Here is a 24,030-nt window from a genome sequence, read left to right as displayed (position 1 = left end):
ATCTAGGTATTATCACTACTATATAACTAGTTATTGTCACTACTATATAACTAGTTATTATCACTACTATATAACTAGGTATTATCACTACTATATAACTAGTTATTATCACTACTATATAACTCGGTAGTACTGTATAACTAATTATTATCACTACTATATAACTAGTTATTATCACTACTGTATAACTAGTTATTATCACTACTATATAACTAGTTATTATCACTTCTATATAACTAGTTATTATCACTACTATATAACTAGTTATTATCACTACTGTGTAACTAGTTATTATCACTACTATATAACTAGTTATTATCACTACTATATAACTAGTTATTATCACTACTAAATAACTAGTTATTATCACTACTGTGTAACTACGTATTATCACTACTATATAACTAGGTATTATCATTACAATATAACTAGTTATTATCACTACTATATAACTAGTTAGTACTGTATAACTAGATATTATCACTACTATATAACTAGTTATTATCACTGCTATATAACTAGTTATTATCACTACTATATAACTCGTTATTATCACTACTATATAACTAGTTATTATCACTACTATATAACTAGTTATTATCACTACTATATAACTAGTTATTATCACTACTATATAACTAGGTATTATCACTACTATATAACTAGTTATTATCACTGCTATATAACTAGGTATTATCACTACTATATAACTAGTTATTATCACTACTATATCACTAGTTATTCTCACTACTATATAACTAGTTATTATCACTACTGTATAACTAGTTAGTACTGTATAACTAGTTATTATCACTACTATATAACTAGTTATTATCACTACTATATAACTAGTTATTATCACTACTATATAACTAGTTATTATCACTACTATATAACTAGTTATTATCACTGCTGTGTAATTAGTTATTATCACTACTATATAACTAGTTATTAGCACTACTGTGTAACTAGGTAGTACTATATAACTAGTTATTATCACTACTATATAACTAGTTATTATCACTGCTATATAACTAGGTATTATCACTACTATATAACTAGTTATTATCACTGCTATATAACTAGGTATTATCACTACTATATAACTAGTTATTATCACTACTATATCACTAGTTATTATCTCTACTATATAACTAGTTATTATCACTACTGTATAACTAGTTAGTACTGTGTAACTAGTTATTATCACTACTATATAACTAGTTATTATCACTACTATATAACTAGTTATTATCACTACTATATAACTAGTTATTATCACTACTATATAACTAGTTATTATCACTACTGTGTAACTAGTTATTATCACTACTATATAACTAGTTATTATCACTACTGTGTAACTAGGTAGTACTATATAACTAGTTATTATCACTACTATATAACTAGGTATTATCACTACTATATAACTAGTTATTATCACTACTTTATAACTAGTTATTATCACTACTATATAACTAGTTATTATCACTACTATATAACTAGTTATTATCACTACTATATAACTAGGTATTATCACTACTATATAACTAGTTATTATCACTACTATATAACTAGGTTTTATCACTACTATATAACTAGGTATTATCACTACTATATAACTAGGTATTATCACTACTATATAACTAGTTATTATCACTACTATATAACTAGTTATTATCACTACTGTGTAACTAATTATTATCACTACTGTGTAACTAGTTATTATCACTACTGTGTAACTAGGTATTCATGATGTATCATCAACTGTACTCTGTCTCCACTCTGCCTGTAGATTTACTGCCGTCTCTGAATGCTAATGTATCCATGTTTCCCTCTCTTTTGTCTGTCTTCCCTCTTTTCTCTGTCTTCCCTCTTTTCTCTGTCTTCCCTCTTTTGTCTGTGTACCCTATTTTCTCTGTCTTCCCTCTTTTGTCTGTCTACCCTATTTTCTCTGTCTTCCCTCTTTTCTTTGTCTTCTCTCTTTTGTCCGTCTACCCTATTTTCTCTGTCTTCCCTCTTTTCTCTGTCTTCCCTCTTTTGTCTGTCTTCCCTATTTCCTCTGTCTTCCCTATTTCCTCTGTCTTCCCTCTTTTGTCTGTCTTCCCTCTTTTGTCTGTCTTCTCTCTTTTGTCTGTCTTCCCTCTTTCTCTGTCTTCCCTCTCTTTTCTCTGTCTTCCCCCCATTTTCTCTGTCTTCCCCCTCTTGTATCTGTCTTCCCCCTCTTGTATCTGTCTTCCCTCTCTTTCTCTGTCTTCCCTCTCTTTTCTCTGTCTTCCCTCTCTTTTCTCTGTCTTCCCTCTTTTCTCTGTCTTCACTCTTTTCTCTGTCTTCCCTCTTTTGTCTGTCTTCCCTATTTTCTCTGTCTTCCCTCTTTTCTCTGTCTTCCCTCTTTTCTCTGTCTTCCCTCTTTTCTCTGTCTTTCCTCTTTTCTCTGTCTTCCCTCTCTTTTCTCTGTCTTCCCTCTCTTTTCTCTGTCTTCCCCCTCTTTTCTCTGTATTTCATCTCTTGTATCTGTCTTCCCCCTCTTTTATCTGTCTTCCCTCTCTTTCTCTGTCTTCCCTCTCTTTTCTCTGTCTTCCCTCTCTTTTCTCTGTCTTCCCCCTCTTTTCTCTGTCTTTCATCTCTTCTATCTACCCTCTCTTTTGTCTGTCTTCCCTCTCTTTTCTCTGTCTTCCCCATCTTTTCTCTGTCTTTCATCTCTTCTATCTACCCTCTCTTTTCACTGTCTTCCCTCACTTTTCTCTGTCTTCCCTCTCCTTCACTGTCTTCCAGGGGATGCTGATTGAAGGACCCCAAGGAGGCCCCGGCCAAGCTGTGAGTATCACGTTCTCTCTTTGCCTCCCGCTCTCCCAGACCTACTCTCTCTCATTGTCTCCCTCTCTCCCAGACGTACTCTCTCTCTCTCTTTGCCTTCCTCTCTCCCAGACCTACTCTCTCTCTTTGCCTCCAGAGAGAGAGAGAGAGAGAGAGAGAAAGAGAGAGAGAGAGAGAGAGAGAGAGAGAGAGAGAGAGAGAGAGAGAGGCTTTGTCTCTCTAAGGTTGACAAATTAAATGTGGTAGCAGTTTGGTAAGCTAGCTCTGCTGTAGTTAATGTGTATGTGTGCGTTCGCAGGGCTTGCCCGGCGCCCCAGGCTCCCAGGGTGCCCCTGGCCCACATGGAGACCACGGTGACAGGGTAAGTGAGCTGTCGCTGCTCAGGAACTCCCTTTGCACTTCCTGCTGTTGGAAATAGGTAATTCTCTCATTACCCACCACTTCCTTTAACTCTCTGACTCTCATTTTAACCCATCACTATAGCAGCATATGCAACTCAACAGTTTATTTATAGCTACCACAGCAAATAGTGTAAAGGCTATTCAGAGTGTGGTTGGAGAACTCTGGCTCATAGAATATACAACTCAACCCTCATAGAATATACAGTAGAACCCTCGTAGAATATACAGTACAACCCTCGTAGAATATACAGTAGAACCCTCGTAGAATATACAGTACAACCCTTGTAGAATATACAGTAGAACCCTCGTTGAATATACAGTAGAACCCTTGTAGAATATACAGTAGAACCCTCATAGAATATACAGTACAACCCTCGTAGAATATACAGTAGAACACTCGTAGAATATACAGTACAACCCTCGTAGAGTATACAGTACAACCCTCGTAGAATATACAGTAGAACCCTCATAGAATATACAGTACAACCCTCGTAGAATATACAGTACAACCCTCGTAGAATATACAGTAGAACCCTCAGCACATCAAACCAATACAACTATAGCGGTTTAGAAATACCAAAGAATGGAATGTTAAGGGAGATCTCAGTGAATGGAATGTTAATGGAGATCTCAGTGAATGGAATGTTAAGGGAGATCTCAGTGAATGGAATGTTAAGGGAGATCTCAGTGAATGGAATGTTAAGGGAGATCTCAGTGATTGGAATGTTAAGGGAGATCTCAGTGATTGGAATGTTAAGAGAGATCTCAGTGATTGGAATGTTAAGGGAGATCTCAGTGATTGGAATGTTAAGGGAGATCTCAGTGAATGGAATGTTTTAGTTTTTTTTGAGAGAATTCCAAGTGTGCAAAGCTTTTATCAAGGCAAAGGGTGCCTACTTTGAAGAATCTCAAATATAAAATAGATGTTGATTTGTTTAACACTTTTTTGGGGTTACTACATGATTCCATATGTGTTTTTTTCCTAGTTTTGATGTCTTCACTAGTATTCTACAATGTAGAAAATAGTTTTAAAAAATAAAGGAAAAACCCTGGAATGAGTACAGGTGTGTCCAAACTTTTGACTGGTACTGTATATTTGGGAGAATGTAGTTGTTAGACCCCTCAGGCCAAGTCCGACTAGTCTGTCTCCTTGGACCGTGGCTAATATAGCTGACTAATAATCAGTCAGCATTCCACTTACTTCACTGATTCTTAGATGACAGTCTATTCATAGTAACAGTATATTATGATAATGAAGACATTAGTTTAAAATAATAAACACAGTGTTTCAGACAAGACTGGTCTTGACAACAAGCCATCCATCATGGTTTTACAAAGAAGAGAAGCCAGCAGGTATACCTATAAAGGAAGTCCTTTCTCTGTGTCCTTCTCCTTCGGCTGGGTTTGTAGTAGGGCCCCACACCTTCATACCACGGGGAGAAAAGAGGTCAATCAGCCACGGCTTGCTACTGCACCGGGGAGGAGAAGGAGAGGGAAGGGAGGAGAGGAAAGAAGGAAAGGAGGGGAGGAAGACCGAGGGGCAGGCCCGGGAAACCAAATAACTCGGATTACCCTCAACAACACATAGTTGTAGAACTACGTCCCTATTCCCTATTGGCCCGGGTTAAAAGTAGTACACTAAATAGGGCATAGTGTGCTATTTGGGTCGCTGGCTGTTTTTTTTCTCTCTCGATGTCTCAGTTTCAAGGGGCCTTAAAGCCGACCTCAGACCCTCCAGCAGCACATCAAACAATGAGGCGCCCTTAGAGTGTCAATTGTACTTCTTTAAGGGCTGCACTGGATCCTGGTCTAAAGTAGTGCCCTTTATCGGGACTCCGGTGGCATTTGGGACACAGCCCAGGGACTGTGAATCTGAGGACATTTAGTTTGATTGATTGACACTGAATAAGTGGCCCCTCTTTAAGAATCTGTAGTGCAAGTTTGTTTTTTCTTCCTAGAATGTGGTGAATCGACCCTGTTTCCCTCTCCCCCCCTACACACACTACATTGTAAATTGTAAATAAGAATTTGTTCTTAACTGACTTGCCTAGTTAAATAAAAGTTAAATAAAAAAAAAATAATAATTTTTACAAATAAATGGGAATAGGACAACTTGAGACCCAACCTTAGAATGCCCTCGAGGGAAGACACACCCACCAAGCCCACCTCAGCAGAGTCAAACGTCCCTCTCCCCTCCACTCTTCTCCCCTCCTCTCCCCTCCCCTCCTCTCCTCTTGACACACAAAAGCCTTTTTGTTCCAGTAAGAGCAGAATGCTCAGAAAATATTTGTCTGATCCCGGATCCCTCCACCCCAGTCCGTCGTTGCCTCTCCATTTCCTCCCAGGAGGAGTTAGCCTGACTGAGAATTGACAGGCCCATTGAAAGTGACCCGGTGCTGGTGGTTCTGAAGTTTGGGATTTTTGGAGAGAGTGCAGGGTCTCCCTAACACACACACACACACACACACACACACACACACACACACACACACACACTAAACCCTTATCCTTTGATCAGCACGTTTCTCACATAACCGACCCTGCATTCCTCGCCTCCTCTCTCCCCACCCAATGATATATATATATATACATATTTATACATTTATAATATACATATGTATATATACTCTAGATGACTGATAGATGGTGCTGTGTTGAAGCCTCCATCTTGGTACTCCCCCACCATTTATAATATATATATATATATATATATATATATATATATATATATATATATATATATATATATATATGTATATATACACTAGATGACTGATAGGTGGTGCTGTGTTGAAGCCTCCATCTTGCTACTCCCCCACCATTTATAATATACATATGTATATATACTCTAGATGACTGATAGATGGTGCTGTGTTGAAGCCTCCATCTTGCTACTCCCCACCATTTATAATATATATATATATATATATATATATATATATATATATATATATATATATATATATATATGTATATATACACTAGATGACTGATAGGTGGTGCTGTGTTGAAGCCTCCATCTTGGTACTCCCCCACCATTTATAATATACATATGTATATATACACTAGAAGACTGATAGATGGTGCTGTGTTGAAGCCTCCATCTTGGTACTCCGCCACCATTTATAATATATATATATATATATATATATATATATGTTTATATACACTAGATGACTGATAGATGGTGCTGTGTTGAAGCCTCCATCTTGCTACTCCCCCACCATTTATAATATATATATGTATATATACTCTAGATGACTGATAGATGGTGCTGTGTTGAAGCCTCCATCTTGCTACTCCCCCACCATTTATAATATACATATGTTTATATACACTAGATGACTGATAGATGGTGCTGTGTTGAAGCCTCCATCTTGCTACTCCCCCACCATTTATAATATATATATGTTTGTATACTCTAGATGACTGATAGATGGTGCTGTGTTGAAGCCTCCATCTTGCTACTCCGCCACCATTTATAATATATATATATATATATATATGTTTATATACACTAGATGACTGATAGATGGTGCTGTGTTGAAGCCTCCATCTTGCTACTCCGCCACCATTTATAATATATATATATATATATATATATGTTTATATACACTAGATGACTGATAGATGGTGCTGTGTTGAAGCCTCCATCTTGCTACTCCCCCACCATTTATAATATACATATGTATATATACTCTAGATGACTGATAGATGGTGCTGTGTTGAAGCCTCCATCTTGCTACTCCCCCACCATTTATAATATATATATGTATATATACACTAGATGACTGATAGATGGTGCTGTGTTGAAGCCTCCATCTTGCTACTCCCCCACCATTTATAATATACATATGTATATATACTCTAGATGACTGATAGATGGTGCTGTGTTGAAGCCTCCATCTTGCTACTCCCCCACCATTTATAATATACATATGTTTATATACACTAGATGACTGATAGATGGTGCTGTGTTGAAGCCTCCATCTTGCTACTCCCCCACCATTTATAATATATATATGTTTGTATACTGTAGATGACTGATAGATGGTGCTGTGTTGAAGCCTCCATCTTGCTACTCCCCCACCATTTATAATATATATATGTTTGTATACTCTAGATGACTGATAGGTGGTGCTGTGTTGAAGCCTCCATCTTGCTACTCCCCCACCATTTATAATATACATATGTTTATATACACTAGATGACTGATAGATGGTGCTGTGTTGAAGCCTCCATCTTGGTACTCCCCACCATTTATAATATACATATGTATATATACTCTAGATGACTGATAGATGGTGCTGTGTTGAAGCCTCCATCTTGCTACTCCCCCACCATTTATAATATACATATGTATATATACTCTAGATGACTGATAGATGGTGCTGTGTTGAAGCCTCCATCTTGCTACTCCCCCACCATTATAAATAATATTTTGGAAGTGATTGAAATGCATTTATTAATGTCTACATTTGTTTTTGCCACATCTATTATACTACAGACACATTAATGTGTACTTTTAAATCATATTATGTGAGCTAAACATACAAATGAAAACATATTTAAAAATGTTAATGTCCCCACTACAACAAAAATACTAAAATAAATTGACGACTTCTTCTAGGGAGTGCCAATATGGCCGACCGGTGGTTTCAAAACCTCTCATTGGCCAATACATAACATCAGCAATCCGGAGTTGATATATTGTACATGATTGATCCCACCACAGCCCCCCTACCCCAAGCCCCTGCAGTACCACTGTGTGTTGACTGGGGGGGGCAGTAAGGAGTCTATGGCTAAGTTTAGAATGGCACCCTATTCACTATACAGCGCCCTACCTTTGACCAAGGCTCATAGGACTCTGGGCCCATAGGACTCTGGTCATAAGTAGTGCACTATATAGGGAATAGGGTGCCATTATAGAGTTAGCCTCTATAATCAGAGCGCGTATGTAGCTCTCTGGATATCCCTCTGGATAAGACAGCAAGGCAGGCAGTCAACCAGCCAGACAGTTAGGCTGTCAGGCAGTCAACCAGCCAGACAGTTAGGCTGTCAGGCAGTCAACCAGCCAGACAGTTAGGCTGTCAGGCAGTCAACCAGCCAGACAGTTAGGCTGTCAGGCAGTCAACCAGCCATACAGTTAGGCTGTCAGGCAGTCAACCAGCCAGACAGTTAGTCAGAGAAGGGAAGCAGTAACACATGGGAACAATTTGACCCAGCAGAGACAGACATACACTAGATCAGAGCGCGTGACCAGCTTGCTAAAGAGATCATGGCCTGGCCTGGCCTGCTAAAGAGATCTAGCCCTGGTCTGGCCTGTTAAAGAGATCTAGCCCTGGCCTGTTAAAGAGATCTAGTCCTGGCCTGCTAAAGAGATCTAGCCCTGGCCTGGTCTGTTAAAGAGATCTACCCCTGGCCTGTTAAAGAGATCTATCCCTGGCCTGGCCTGTTAAAGAGATCTAGCCCTGGTCTGTTAAAGAGATCTAGCCCTGGCCTGGTCTGTTAAAGAGATCTAGCCCTGGTCTGTTAAAGAGATCTAGCCCTGGCCTGGTCTGTTAAAGAGATCTACCCCTGGCCTGTTAAAGAGATCTATCCCTGGCCTGGCCTGTTAAAGAGATCTAGCCCTGGTCTGTTAAAGAGATCTAGCCCTGGCCTGGTCTGTTAAAGAGATCTAGCCCTGGTCTGTTAAAGAGATCTAGCCCTGGCCTGGTCTGTTAAAGAGATCTAGCCCTGGCCTGTTAAAGAGATCTAGCCCTGGCCTGTTAAAGAGATCTATCCCTGGCCTGGCCTGTTAAAGAGATCTAGCCCTGGTCTGGTCTGTTAAAGAGATCTAGCCCTGGTCTGGCCCGCTGGTGGTAATACAGTGGAGATACTGTGATTTATAATGCACCTTTAGTCTGGACTATTTGTACTAGTAAATCATTATATTATGATGATGATGATGGTGAGGACCTGTTGGTGGTAGTTCTGTGATAACGGCACTGTGATTTACATTTTGTAAGAAATGTACTTAAACGATCCCAAATGTGTTTAAATTTACCGCCTTCAAACGTCACACCCCTTAATCCGGATTGACGTACAGTTAAACCAGAGTGCATTCGTCTTGGGGTAGCATATCCGTTAAATCATTAGCATTAGCATAACTATTTTTCCTCAGTTCTTAATCAACAACATAATGTTGTGATGATGTGTCTGAGTGCCCACTACATACCTTTACATTGAATGCTAATAAATGCAATGTATTTTTGTATGGCTGGATGCTAGTTTTAAGTCCTCTGCTAATTCACAGTAGGAAGTCCCACCCCTCTGCTAATTCACAGTAGGAAGTCCCACCCCTCTGCTAATTCACAGTAGGGAGTCCCACCCCTCTGCTAATTCACAGTAGGAAGTCCCACCCCTCTGCTAATTCACAGTAGGAAGTCCCACCCCTCTGCTAATTCACAGTAGGAAGTCCCACCCCTCTGCTAATTCACAGTAGGAAGTCCCACCCCTCTGCTCGTCAGTAGTGGCCTGGTCGTAAAAGATCCCTGTGGCCAAACATCAAATCTCCATTACTTTCTCAAGGTCTATGAAATACTCCAAATGTTCTGTACCCACATACTCTTTTCCTCTTTACAGATTTATATCAGTAATCATGTATATTTCCTATGTGATCATGATTAAGAAGTTCCTTCCCCTTTAACTTTGTAGTCAACCTCTCTCTAAATTATTCTATAATAACCAAATGTCTGTCTGTCTGTCTGTCTGTCTGTCTGTCTGTCTCTCTCTCTCTCTCTCTCTCTCTCTCTCTCTCTCTCTCTCTCTCTCTCTCTCTCTCTCTCTCTCTCTCTCTCTCTCTCTCTCTCTCCTACATTACCCAGGGTCCTCCAGGGCGTGCTGGTCTTCCTGGTTCAGACGGAGTTCCTGGTCCTCCAGGTACCCTTCTAATGCTGCCAGTAAGTCCCCTCTTACCTCATCTTTCTACTCTACCTCTCTCCCTCCCTCTCTACCTCTCTCCTTCCCTCTCTACCTCTCTCCCTCCCTCTCTACCTCTCTCCTTCGCTCTCTACCTCTCTCCTTCCCTCTCTACCTCACTCCTTCGCTCTCTACCTCTCTCCTTCCCTCTCTACCTCTCTCCTTCCCTCTCTACCTCTCTCCTTCGCTCTCTACCTCTCTCCCTCCCTCTCTACCTCTCTCCTTCGCTCTCTACCTCTCTCCTTCGCTCTCTACCTCTCTCCTTCTCTCTCTACCTCTCTCCTCTCTCTACCTCTCTCCTTCGCTCTCTACCTCTCTCCTTCGCTCTCTGCCTCCCTCTCTACCTCTCTCCTTCGCTCTCTACCTCTCTCCTTCGCTCTCTACCTCTCTCCTTCGCTCTCTACCTCTCCTTCCCTCTCTACCTCTCTCCTTCCCTCTCTACCTCTCTCCTTCACTCTCTACCTCTCTTCTTCCCTCTCTACCTCTCTCCTTCGCTCTTTACCTCTCTTCTTCCCTCTCTACCTCTCTTCTTCCCCCTCTACCTCTCTCCTTCCCTCTCTACCTCTCTCCTTCGCTCTCTACCTCTCTCCTTCCCTCTCTACCTCTCTCCTTCGCTCTCTACCTCTCTGCCTCCCTCTCTACCTCTCTCCTTCGCTCTCTACCTCTCTCCTTCGCTCTCTACCTCTCTCCTTCGCTCTCTACCTCTCTCCTTCGCTCTCTACCTCTCTTCTTCCCTCTCTACCTCTCTCCTTCGCTCTCTTCTTCCCTCTCTACCTCTCTTCTTCCCTCTCTACCTCTCTCCTTCGCTCTCTACCTCTCTTCTTCCCTCTCTACCTCTCTTCTTCCCTCTCTACCTCTCTCCTTCGCTCTCTACCTCTCTCCTTCTCTCTCTACCTCTCTCCTTCGCTCTCTACCTCTCTCCTTCGCTCTCTGCCTCCCTCTCTACCTCTCTCCTTCGCTCTCTACCTCTCTCCTTCGCTCTCTACCTCTCTCCTTCCCTCTCTACCTCTTCTTCCCTCTCTACCTCTCTCCTTCCCTCTCTACCTCTCTCCTTCGCTCTCTACCTCTCTTCTTCCCTCTCTTCCTCTCTCCTTCGCTCTCTACCTCTCTTCTTCCCTCTCTACCTCTCTCCTTCCCTCTCTTCCTACTGCTGCTGCTCTTATAAAAGGTTCCATTTTCATGCTGCCAGTAAGTCCCCTCTTACCTCATCTTTCCTCTCTCTCTACCTCTCTCCTTCCCTCTCTTCCTCTCTCCTTCTCTCTCTACCTCTCTCCTTCCCTCTCTTCCAACTGCTGCTGCTCTTATAAAATATTCAATTTTAATGTTGGCAGTAAGTCTCCTCCCTCCCTTCCTCCTTCTCCCTCCTTCCCCTCCCCCTCCCCTCTCCCACCTTCCGTCTGTCCTCAGCCTTATCTTCTATATTGTATTCTACGTTATTAGCCTTCATCATTGTCTAAAGGCCCGAATGCAACCCACAACATTTCTGTTTCAACCATGAAGAAACACCTTTCCATCAACCTCCATATGCCCTGGCTGTCTGACTACCAGCTACCTGTTTCCATTAGGTCATATGTAACCTCCAGTCAACTGTGGTGTCTCTGTTTTGGACCGTGAAGTCACCTTGTTTAACACACTCCACCTCACTGTATCCCCGTTAAGCCCTCGGTACATATAAACCTCAGTCATTCACCTTGTAAATGTCACTGGGTGCAGTGGACTGGAACCGGTGGCTGTGTAACCACTCTGCATGCAGCTCAGCGGACATTTTGGATCTAATGGATCTGCCATGGAGCCCAGTGACGGGTTTATACACACTGCAGGGCTGCAACTCAGTGTCCGTGTTGGATATGGTGGTGTTCCCCTGCTCAGACTTCGCTGACTCACGCCAGATAGGTATTTTACGTGTCAGCTAACCACATCATGTGTTAGAGCTATCTGGTGCCTGAAGGCATGGTCCGTGACGTGGCATGCAACCATTGGTTGATGCTTGCACCGTCTGAGTAGGGGTGGCGGGACCATCGTCTGTCTGGGACGACCAGTGATGCTGATGAACACACAGGGCTGCATAAAGAATATATATTATATTATATTTTATATATATATAAATAATATATAGAGAGTGTGTATTATTAGCCCAACAAAAGGTCCGACCTCAAAAATATATATTTTTAAATTTAAAAAAAAATATTACTTTCACATAGGGCTGCCCACAGAGATCATGTTCTGAGATGTCGTAATGTGTGACGGCTGCCCACAGAGATCCTATAGTGTTCTGAGATGTCGTAATGTGTGACGGCTGCCCACAGAGATCCTATAGTGTTCTGAGATGTCGTAATGTGTGACGGCTGCCCACAGAGATCATGTTCTGAGATGTCGTAATGTGTGACGGCTGCCCACAGAGATCCTATCCTGTTCTGAGATGTCGTAATGTGTGACGGCTGTCCACAGAGATCCTATCCTGTTCTGAGATGTCGTAATGTGTGACGACTGCCCACAGAGATCGTGTTCTGAGATGTCGTAATGTGTGACGGCTGCCCACAGAGATCGTGTTCTGAGGTGTCGTAATTTGTGACGGCTGCCCACAGAGATCCTATCATGTTCTGAGATGTCGTAATGTGTGACAGCTGCCCACAGAGATCCTATCCTGTTCTGAGATGTCGAAATGTGTGACGGCTGCCCACAGAGATCCTATCCTGTTCTGAGATGTCGTAATGTGTGACGGCTGCCCACAGAGATCGTGTTCTGAGATGTCGTAATGTGTGACGGCTGCCCACAGAGATCCTATCCTGTTCTGAGATGTCGAAATGTGTGACGGCTGCCCACAGAGATCCTATCCTGTTCTGAGATGTCGTAATGTGTGACGGCTGCCCACAGAGATCATGTTCTGAGATGTCGTAATGTGTGACGGCTGCCCACAGAGATCATGTTCTGAGATGTCGTAATGTGTGACGGCTGCCCACAGTGATCGTGTTCTGAGATGTCGTAATGTGTGACGGCTGCCCACAGAGATCGTGTTCTGAGATGTCGTAATGTGTGACGGCTGCCCACAGAGATCCTATCCTGTTCTGAGATGTCGTAATGTGTGACGGCTGCCCACAGAGATCCTATCCTGTTCTGAGATGTCGTAATGTGTGACGGCTGCCCACAGAGATCCTGTTCTGAGATGTCGTAATGTGTGACGGCTGCCCACAGAGATCGTGTTCTGAGATGTCGTAATGTGTGACGGCTGCCCACAGAGATCCTATCGTGTTCTGAGATGTCGTAATGTGTGACGGCTGCCCACAGAGATCCTATCATGTTCTGAGATGTCGTAATGTGTGACGGCTGCCCACAGAGATCGTGTTCTGAGATGTCGTAATGTGTGACGGCTGCCCACAGAGATCCTATCCTGTTCTGAGATGTCGAAATGTGTGACGGCTGCCCACAGAGATCCTATCCTGTTCTGAGATGTCGTAATGTGTGACGGCTGCCCACAGAGATCATGTTCTGAGATGTCGTAATGTGTGACGGCTGCCCACAGAGATCATGTTCTGAGATGTCGTAATGTGTGACGGCTGCCCACAGTGATCGTGTTCTGAGATGTCGTAATGTGTGACGGCTGCCCACAGAGATCGTGTTCTGAGATGTCGTAATGTGTGACGGCTGCCCACAGAGATCCTATCCTGTTCTGAGATGTCGTAATGTGTGACGGCTGCCCACAGAGATCCTATCCTGTTCTGAGATGTCGTAATGTGTGACGGCTGCCCACAGAGATCCTGTTCTGAGATGTCGTAATGTGTGACGGCTGCCCACAGAGATCGTGTTCTGAGATGTCGTAATGTGTGACGGCTGCCCACAGAGATCCTATCGTGTTCTGAGATGTCGTAATGTGTGACGGCTGCCCACAGAGATCCTATCATGTTCTGAGATGTCGTAATGTGTGACGCCTGCCCACAGAGATCATGTTCTGAGATGTCGTAATGTGTGACGGCTGCCCACAGAGATCATGTTCTGAGATGTCGTAATGTGTGACGGCTGCCCACAGAGATCGTGTTCTGAGATGTCGTAATGTGTGACGGCTGCCCACAGAGATCCTATCGTGTTCTGAGATGTCGTAATGTGTGACGGCTGCCCACAGAGATCCTATCCTGTTCTGAGATGTCGTAATGTGTGACGGCTGCCCACAGAGATCGTGTTCTGAGATGTCGTAATGTGTGACGGCTGCCCACAGAGATCGTGTTCTGAGATGTCGTAATGTGTGACGACTGCTCACAGAGATCATGTTCTGAGATGTCGTAATGTGTGACGACTGCTCACAGAGATCCTATCACGTTCTGAGATGTCGTAATGTGTGATGGCTACTCACAGAGATCCTATCACGTTCTGAGATGTCGTAATGTGTGACGACTGCTCCGTAGTTTGTGTCTTTGTGTGTTTGCTTTGCTTGTTTTCTAACGCTTTCGTCTCTTGTGTTGTGATTGACAGTTCCGTGCTGGTGGAGATGCACATAAGGGACCAGTGGTCTCAGCTCAGGAGGCCCAAGCCCAGGCGATCCTGTCCCAAGCCAGGGTAAGACACAACTATCTTATATGGTTATATTAAAGTTTTGATATTTTAACTATATTATAATATATAGCTATATTAACTGTACTGTATATAATGGCAGGTTAGGGCACAGCTACCTTCTATGTTATATACTACCTGAAATATGACTATATTACATTAATACTGTATATAATGTTAGGGTACGACTCAGAACCTAATGTAGTGCACTATTTAAGGAATAGGGTGCCATTTGAGAGACAGCCATAGTGTTCAGACATCCACTGCAGTCCTGTGAATGATGCTTACAAGACCCTATAGAGCAAATATAATATTTTTTATTTATCTATTTTTATTTATCTATTTTTATTACTTATCTATTTTTATTTATCTATTTTTATTACTTATCTATTTTTATTTATCTATTTTTATTACTTATCTATTTTTATTTGTATTACTTATCTATTTTTATTACTTATCTATTTTTATGTATCTATTTTTACTTATCTATTTTTATTACTTATCTATTTTTTTAACTTATCTATTTTTACTTATCTATTTTTATTTTTATTACTTATCTATTTTTATTACTTATCTATTTTTATTACTTATCTATTTTTACTTATCTATTTTTATTTCTTATCTATTTTTATTACTTATCTATTTTTATTTATCTATTTTTATTACTTATCTATTTTTATTTATCTATTTTTATTTATCTATTTTTACTTATCTATTTTTACTTATCTATTTTTATTACTTATCTATTTTTATTACTTATCTATTTTTATTACTTATCTATTTTTATTACTTCTCTATTTTTACTTATCTATTTTTATTTATCTATTTTTATTAGTTATCTATTTTTACTTATCTATTTTTACTTATCTATTTTTATTACTTATCTATTTTTATTACTTATTATCTATTTTTACTTATCTATTTTTATTTATCTATTTTTATTTATCTATTTTTATTACTTATCTATTTTTACTTATCTATTTTTATTTATCTATTTTTATTTATCTATTTTTACTTATCTATTTTTACTTATCTATTTTTATTACTTATCTATTTTTATTACTTATCTATTTGTTTACTTATCTATTTTTATTACTTATCTATTTTTATTACTTATCTATTTTTATTACTTATCTATTTTTATTACTTATCTATTTTTATTTATCTATTTTTACTTATCTATTTTTATTACTTATCTATTTGTATTACTTATCTATTTTTATTTATCTATTTTTACTTATCTATTTGTATTACTTATCTATTTTTATTACTTATCTATTTTTATTACTTATCTATTGTTATTACTTATCTATTTTTATTTATCTATTTTTATTACTTATCTATTTTTATTACTTATCTATTTTTATTTATCTATTTTTATTACTTATCTATTTTTATTACTTATCTATTTTTATTACTTATCTATTTTTATTTATCTATTTTTACTTATCTATTTTTATTTATCTATTTTTATTACTTATCTATTTTTATTACTTATCTATTTTTATTACTTATCTATTTGTATTACTTATCTATTTTTATTACTTATCTATTTTTATTACTTATCTATTTTTATTACTTATCTATTTGTATTACTTATCTATTTGTATTACTTATCTATTTTTATTACTTATCTATTTTTATTACTTATCTATTTGTATTTATCTATTTTTACTTATCTATTTTTATCTATCTGTTGTACTCGACACCTTTGACAAATACACGTTGATTAGATTTGGAAGGTCCTGGATCAGGTGGATAGGATTGTGTAAGGACTGTGTAAAAAGGCTTGTTATCTCGCTGTAGTTTATGATGAGCTCTCTGTCCAATCACAGCTCTCCATGAGGGGTCCTCCTGGGCCAATGGGAATGTCAGGAAGATCTGGGCCTTTGGTGAGTCTCTCACACACACACACACATGCCAACGGCATCGCACACACACACACACACACACACACACACACACACACACACACACGCACACACACACACACACACACACAAGCACACACACACACACACACACGCACACATGTTTGGCATGGAGTGTAAAACATTGATGAAAACACGTTATATCCATCCAGCTTTTATTTATGCAACGTATTGAGGGCTCCTGAGGGCTCCCGAGGGGCGCAGTGGTCTAAGGCACTGCATCTCAGTGCAAGCAGGCATCACTACAGTCCCTGGTTTGAATCCAGGCTGAATCACATCCGGCCGTGATTGGGAGTCCCATAGGGCGGCGCACAATTGGCCCAGCATCGTCCGGGTTTGGCCGGGGTAGGCCGTCATTGTAAATAAGAATTTGTTCTTAACTGACTTGCCAAGTTAAATAAAGGTTAATTTTTTTTTTAAATGTCAGGCTGAACAGAACAAGAGCTGTCCTGGCAACAGGTATACAGTGCATTCGGAAAGTATTCAGACCCCGTGACTTTTTCCATATTTTGTTGAAGCACCTTTTGCAGTGATTACAGCCTTTAGTTTTCTTGGGTATGATGCTACAAGCTTGGCACATCTGTATTTGGGGAGTTTCTCCCATTCTTTTCTGAAGATCCTCTCAAGCCCTGTCAGGTTGGATGGGGAGTGTCGCTGCACAGCTATTTTCAGGTCTCTCCAGAGATGTTAGATCGGGTTCAAGTCCTGGCTCTGGCTGGGCTTCTCAAGGACATTCAGAGACTTGTCCCGAAGCTACTCCTGCTTTGTCTTGTCTGTGTGCTTAGGGTCATTGTCCTGTTGGAAGGTGAACCGTCGCCCCAGTCTGAGGTTCTGAGCTCTCTGGAGCAGGTTTTCATCAAGGATCTCTCTGTACTTTGCTCCGTTCATCTTTCTCTCGATCAAGATTAGTCTCCTAGTCCCTGCCGCTGAAAAACATCCCCACAGCATGATGCTGCCACTACCATGATTCACCGTAGGGATGGGGGCAGGTTTCCCCCAGACGTGACGCTTGGCATTCAGGCCAAAGATTTTAATCTTGGGTTCATCAGACCAGAGAATCTCACAGACTCTCTGATCCAGAGCCACTACAGTAGTGAGTCATTTAGCAGACTCTCTTATCCAGAGACACTACAGTAGTGAGTCATTTAACAGACTCTCTTATCCAGAGCCACTACAGTAGTGAGTCATTTAACAAACTCTTTTATTCAGAGCATCTTCTGGTGGGTACATTGTTTGTACTGGTCCTCTGTGGGAATCAAACCTACAGCCTTGCCTTTGCAATCGCAATGTTACACCAACTGAGCCACGTGGGACAAATATGTAATGGTTAATACGCTTTGTCTGTTAACTAGTTGGTGTAGGTATTGTTAGGCTATCATAGCTTGTTTGTCTGTTAACTAGTTGGTGTAGGTATTGTTAGGCTATCATAGCTTGTTTGACTGTTAAAAACCATTGACCATGTTTTGGCCTCTCGAGTGGTGCAGCGGTCTAAGCCACTGGATCGCAGTGCTAGAGACGTCACTACAGCCTCGGGTTCGATCACAGGCTGTGTCCCGGGGAGCCGGCCGTGACCGGGAGACCCATGAGGCGGCGCACAATTTGCTCAGCGTCGGGCGCCTGCAAGCTGACTTCGGTCGCCAGCTGAACGGTGTTTCCTCTGACACATTTGTGCGGTTGGCTTCCGGGTTAAGCGAGCAGTGTGTCAAGAAGCAGTGTGGCTTGGCAGGGTTGTGTTTCGGAGGACGCATGACTCTCGACCTTCACCTCTCCCGAGTCCTTAGGGGAGTTGTCGTGATGGGACAACACTGTAACTACCAAATGGGGAGAAAGGGGGTAAAAAAGCATTTTAGTTTGGACTGTGCCTTTAAAGTATTTTCATGTGGACTGGCCACCCCCTGGTTTCTCTCTAGGTTCCCTTAGAGCCTGGTTCCTCTCTAGGTTCCCTCAGAGCCTGGTTCCTGATTTCTCTCTAGGTTCCCTCAGAGCCTGGTTCCTCTTTAGGTTTCCTCAGAGCCTGGTTCTTCTCTAGGTTCCCTTAGAGCCTGGTTTCTCTCTAGGTTCCCTTAGAGCCTGGTTTCTCTCTAGGTTCCCTTAGAGCCTGGTTCCTCTCTAGGTTTCCTCAGAGCCTGGTTCCTCTCTAGGTTCCCTCAGAGCCTGGTTCCTCTCTAGGTTCCCTCAGAGCCTGGTGCCTGGATCCTCTCTCGGTTCCTTCAGAGCCTGATTCCTGGTTCCTCTCTCGGTTTCCTCAGAGCCTGGTTCCTCACTAGGTTTCCTCAGAGCCTGGTTCCTCTCTAGGTTTCCCCAGAGCCTGGTTCCTGGTTCTTCTCTTGGTTCCCTCAGAGCCTGGTTCCTGGTTCCTCTCTAGGTTCCATCAGAGCCTAGTTCCTCTGTTGGTTGCTTCCTGGGTTTTTCCATTGTGCTCCTTTGTGGTTTTAGACTGGGTTTCTGTAAAGCTCTTGGTGATTTTAGGCTGGGTTTCTGTAAAGCTCTTTGTGACAACTGCTGATGATTGATTGATTGATTGATTGATGTGTCCTCAGGGTGGACCTGGACCTAACGGACTGAAGGGAGACGGAGGAGACAACGGTCCTCAGGTGAGAATCATGTTAGCTCCCTCTACTAAGATATGTGACCCACTGGGTTTAACCCAGGTCGCTTGCGCGCAAGACTGATTTCTCTGAATAAAGAGGTAAAATATCTATTATTTTTAACCAATGCATGAATATGTTCTACATTATGTAAAAGTTTCTCTCTCTCTCTCTCTCTCTCTCTCTCTCTCTCTCTCTCTCTCTCTCTCTCTCTCTCTCTCTCTCTCTCTCTCTCTCTCTCTCTCTCTCTCTCTCTCTCTGTCTCTCTCTCTCTCTCTCTCTCTCTCTCTCTCTCTCTCTCTCTCTCTCTCTCTCTCTCTCTCTCTCTCTCTCTCTCTCTGTCTCTCTCTCTCTCTCTCTGTCTCTCTCTCTGTCTCTCTCTCTCTCTTTCTCTCTCTCTCTGTAGGGTCCCAGAGGTCTTCAGGGTCCAACTGGCTCACCTGGAAAAGCAGGAAAGAGGGTAAGATAAGATAAGAGTTAATGTGATTGGCTGTGTCAGTACAGTGTGTTAGTGTTTCGCCACGCGTCGTAGCGAACAAACTCCTCACTGGCAGAGGGAGCTGAGGCCAGCCAATGGTTTGAAGCCAGCCTATAGTGAGCTGAAGAGAGTAGACTGCTAAAATATCCTCCAGATGAACTGTGTGTGTGTGTGTGTGTGTGTGTGTGTGTGTGTGTGTGTGTGTGTGTGTGTGTGTGTGTGTGTGTGTGTGTGTGTGTGTGTGTGTGTGTGTGTGTCTTTCTCTAAAGTCAGATGAACCCAATTACCTCTTTTGATACAACTGTTATTATTATTGTTATTATTATTATTATTATTATTATTACTGTTATTATTATTATTATTATTGTTGTTGTTATTGCTGTTATTATTATTATTATTATTCTTGTTGTTATTATTGTTCTTCTTCTTATTATTGTTATTATTATTATTGTTGTTTTTATTATTATTATTATTATTACTGTTATTATTATTATTATTATTACTGTTGTTATTGTTGTTATTATTATTATTATTATTCTTGTTGTTATTATTGTTCTTCTTATTATTATTGTTATTATTATTATTGTTGTTTTTATTATTATTATTATTACTGTTATTATTATTATTATTATTATTATTATTGTTGTTATTATTATTGTTATTATTATTGTTATTGTTGCTGTTATTATTAATATTATTATTATTATTATTGTTATTATTGTTCTTCTTATTATTATTGTTATTATTATTATTGTTGTTTTTATTATTATTATTATTACTGTTATTATTATTATTATTATTATTATTGTTGTTATTATTATTGTTATTATTATTGTTATTGTTGCTGTTATTATTATTATTATTATTGTTGTTGTTGCTGTTTTATTGTTATTATTATTGTTATTATTATTTTTACTATTACCATTATCATCTGTATTATTATTATGTATACTGTTTGTGTGTATCGTTCCACTGACGTCTGGTATGTTCCCCACAGGGTCGCAACGGAGCTGACGGTGCCAGGGGTATGCCAGGAGAGTCGGGCGGCAAGGTATGTACAACCACTGCTACAGGTATCCAATAAATATACATGTATATAGTCTCTAAACTTGATCTATTAAACAGATCATTATGTGGTACTCTCTTCAGTCTCTATACTTTAACTACTGTAACTTTGTCTAGTCACATTGTGGTAATGTGACATGTGTGTGTGATGTGAGGTTGACCTCTCCTGTTGTTGTTTTCCGGCTGTGACCTGTACAGGGGGACCGAGGTTTCGACGGGCTCCCAGGTCTCCCGGGAGAGAAGGGACACAGGGTAGGTGTAACACAGAGTGGTTGTTTGGGGAACGATGCCGAATGATGAGCCTCAAAGCTGTGCTAGCCCGTTAATCTAAAACCTACCAATCAGCATGCTGTCTGTAAATATGTGCAAACGTCTGACAGTCCAAGTTGTGTCTGAAAATACCTTCAAATGACATCACTGTTACCAAGCTATCAATCTGTGAAGCTCAAGACTCACTCATTACTGGACTCTAACTGCAGTGTCCAATCAGTGCAGGGACAGGATAGAGAGAGGGCTGATGTGTATTTAAGTGTGTGTGTGTGTGTGTGTGTGTGTGTGTGTGTGTGTGTGTGTGTGTGTGTGTGTGTGTGTGTGTGTGTGTGTGTGTGTGTGTGTGTGTCTACATTAGTGCCTTAGCCTACGTTCACCGCCCCAGTGTTGACAGACATTAGAAACTCGTAATAACATTCACACAATTATAGTGGGAGAGGATCCACCAGACCGGGCTGAACTGTCCTTTGGTCAAGAGAAACGCCTTAGTGAAAATGGAGTTGTAGTTTGTGTAATTCTGGGCTCTGTCTAGTCTGGAAATAAATGTGCAGAGATCACAAAGCAAGAGTATTTCCAGACACAGGACTGGTCTCTGTATTACAACATGACAGAGCAGACAGAGTAAAGACAGAGTAAAGACAGTAAAGACAGAGTAAAGACAGTAAAGACAGTAAAGACAGAGTAAAGACAGTAAAGACAGTAAAGACAGAGTAAAGACAGAGTCAAGACAGTCAAGACAGAGTAAAGACAGTCAAGACAGAGTAAAAACAGAAAGACAGTAAAGACAGATTAAAGACAGAATAAAGACAGTAAAGACAGATAAAGACAGAGAAAAGACAGATAAAGACAGATAAAGACAGAGTAATACAGATAAAGACAGAGTAAAGACAGAGTAAAGACAGATAAAGACAGATAAAGACAGAGTAAAGACAGAGTAAAGACAGATAAAGACAGAGTAAAGACAGTAAAGGCAGATAAAGACAGAGTAAAGACAGAGTAAAGACAGAGTAAAGACAGATAAAGACAGATAAAGACAGAGTAAAGACAGTAAAGGCAGATAAAGACAGAGTAAAGACAGTAAAGACATCTCTCTCTCTCTGCAGGGTGAGCTGGGGTCCACTGGCTCTCCAGGTGCTCCAGGAGAGGATGGCCAGAGAGTGAGTACCCCCAAACTACACATCCCATGATGCTGTCTGATAAACCTCTCCCTCTATTCCACAATAACCCACTCTTCTCTGCGCTCTCTTCTCGACAGGGCGAGGACGGTGAGATCGGACAGAGGGGTCTGGCTGGAGAGAGTGTAAGTATTTTCTCATGTGTAATACCATTGTCACAGATAACAGACTTGTGTATCAGAGTATTATGCTTCAGACAGACTTGCAGAGGTGCAAGGAAAATAGTGGCCCAGAGGTTGAAGATGACATCACCTAAACGCCTCAGTCTCCTTCACCCCGACACACACATAATCCAAAACACACACACACACACTTCTTACCTGCCCACTTCCCCTCTATGCCCATTACATCAATTACTTAAACAGAAGACCCTTCTCTCTTTGCACTTTCCTCCCAACCTTCTTTTCCCCAATCATCTTCTACACATTTCTCCTTCCCTCCTCATCTCTCCCCTCCTTCCTCTCCCTACTTCTCCCCACTTCTCCTCTCCCAAACCCTTCATCCCCTCCCTTTCTTCCCTCCTTATCAATTCAATTTAATTTCAATATCAATTTAAGGGGCTTTATTGGGATGGGAAACAGATTTTCACATTGACAAAGCTATCTCTCACCACTTCTCCTCTCCTCTTCTCTCCTTTCCCTCCCCTCCTTCCCTCCTCTCCCTACTTCTCCCCACTTACCTCCTCTCCCTACCTCTCATCACTTCTCCTTTCCCTCCCCCACTTCTCTCCTCTCCCTCCCCACTTCCCTCCTCTCCCTACCTCTCCCTACCTCTCCCAACTTCTCCTCTCCCTCCCCCACTTCCATCCTCTCCTCTACTCTCCCTAACTCTCCCCACTTCCCTCCTCTCCCTACCTCTCCCCACTTCCCTCCTCTCCCTACCTCTCACCACTTCTCCTCTCCTCTTCTCTCCTCTCCCTCCCCTACTTCCCTCCTCTCCCTTCCCTACTTCCCTCCTCTCCTCTCTCTCCCCTACTTCCCTCCTTTCCCTTCCCCACTTCCCTCCTCTCCCTACCTCTCCTTTCCTTCCCCCACTTCCCTCCTCTCCCTCCCCTACTTCCCTCCTTTCCCTCTCCCTACTTCCCTCCTCTCCCTACCTCTCCCAACTTCTCCTCTCCCTCCCCTACTTCCCTCCTCTCCCTACCTCTCACCACTTCTCCTTTCCCTACCCACTTCCCTCCTCTCCCTACCTCTCACCACTTCTCCTTTCCCTCCCCTACTTCCCTCCTCTCCCTACCTCTCACCACTTCTCCTCTCCGTTCCCTCCCCTACTTCCCTCCTCTCCCTCCCCACTTCCCTCCTCTCCCTACCTCTCCCTACTTCCCTCCTCTCCCTACCTCTCACCACTTCTCCTTTCCCTCCCCTACTTCCCTCATCTCCCTCCCCACTTCCCTCCTTTCCCTACCTCTCCCTAATTCCCTCCTCTCCCTACCTCTCCCCACTTCTCCTCTCCCTCCCCTACTTCCCTCCTCTCCCCACTTCCCTCCTCTCCCTACCTCTCACCACTTCTTCTCTCCTCTCCCTCCCCTACTTCCCTCCTCTCCCTCCCCTACTTCCCTCCCCTCCCTCCCCTACTTCCCTCCTCTCCCTACCTCTCCCCACTTCTCCTCTCCCCACTTCTCCTCTCCCTCCCCTACTTCCCTCCTCTCCCTACCTCTCCCCTACTTCCCTCCTCTCCCTCCCCTACTTCCCTCTTCTCCCTACCTCTCCCCTACTTCCCTCCTCTCCCTCCCCTACTTCCCTCCTCTCCCTACCACTCACTACTTCTCCTCTCCTTTCCCTCCCCCACTTCCCTACCTCTCCC

General features: G+C 41.8%; 1 protein-coding gene across 1 annotated transcript in view; it reads left to right on the top strand.

The window, feature by feature from the left end:
- The window catches only part of LOC139375800 (collagen alpha-1(XI) chain-like), a 212,842-nt gene that overhangs the window by 93,742 nt on the left and 95,070 nt on the right, over window positions 1-24,030 (top strand). The window contains exons 10-20 of the mRNA XM_071117670.1: window positions 2,776-2,817; window positions 3,116-3,178; window positions 10,085-10,159; window positions 14,643-14,726; window positions 16,556-16,612; window positions 19,192-19,245; window positions 19,646-19,699; window positions 20,715-20,768; window positions 20,981-21,034; window positions 22,156-22,209; window positions 22,308-22,352. Coding sequence (XP_070973771.1) covers window positions 2,776-2,817; window positions 3,116-3,178; window positions 10,085-10,159; window positions 14,643-14,726; window positions 16,556-16,612; window positions 19,192-19,245; window positions 19,646-19,699; window positions 20,715-20,768; window positions 20,981-21,034; window positions 22,156-22,209; window positions 22,308-22,352 — 636 coding nt within the window. The remainder of the gene's footprint in view (window positions 1-2,775; window positions 2,818-3,115; window positions 3,179-10,084; window positions 10,160-14,642; window positions 14,727-16,555; window positions 16,613-19,191; window positions 19,246-19,645; window positions 19,700-20,714; window positions 20,769-20,980; window positions 21,035-22,155; window positions 22,210-22,307; window positions 22,353-24,030) is intronic.

Source organism: Oncorhynchus clarkii, chromosome 20 (assembly GCF_045791955.1).
Source record: "Oncorhynchus clarkii lewisi isolate Uvic-CL-2024 chromosome 20, UVic_Ocla_1.0, whole genome shotgun sequence".
NCBI lineage: Eukaryota > Metazoa > Chordata > Actinopteri > Salmoniformes > Salmonidae > Oncorhynchus > Oncorhynchus clarkii.
Note: the sequence above shows the minus strand (reverse complement) of the source record. Positions and strands in the feature narration are given on the sequence as shown.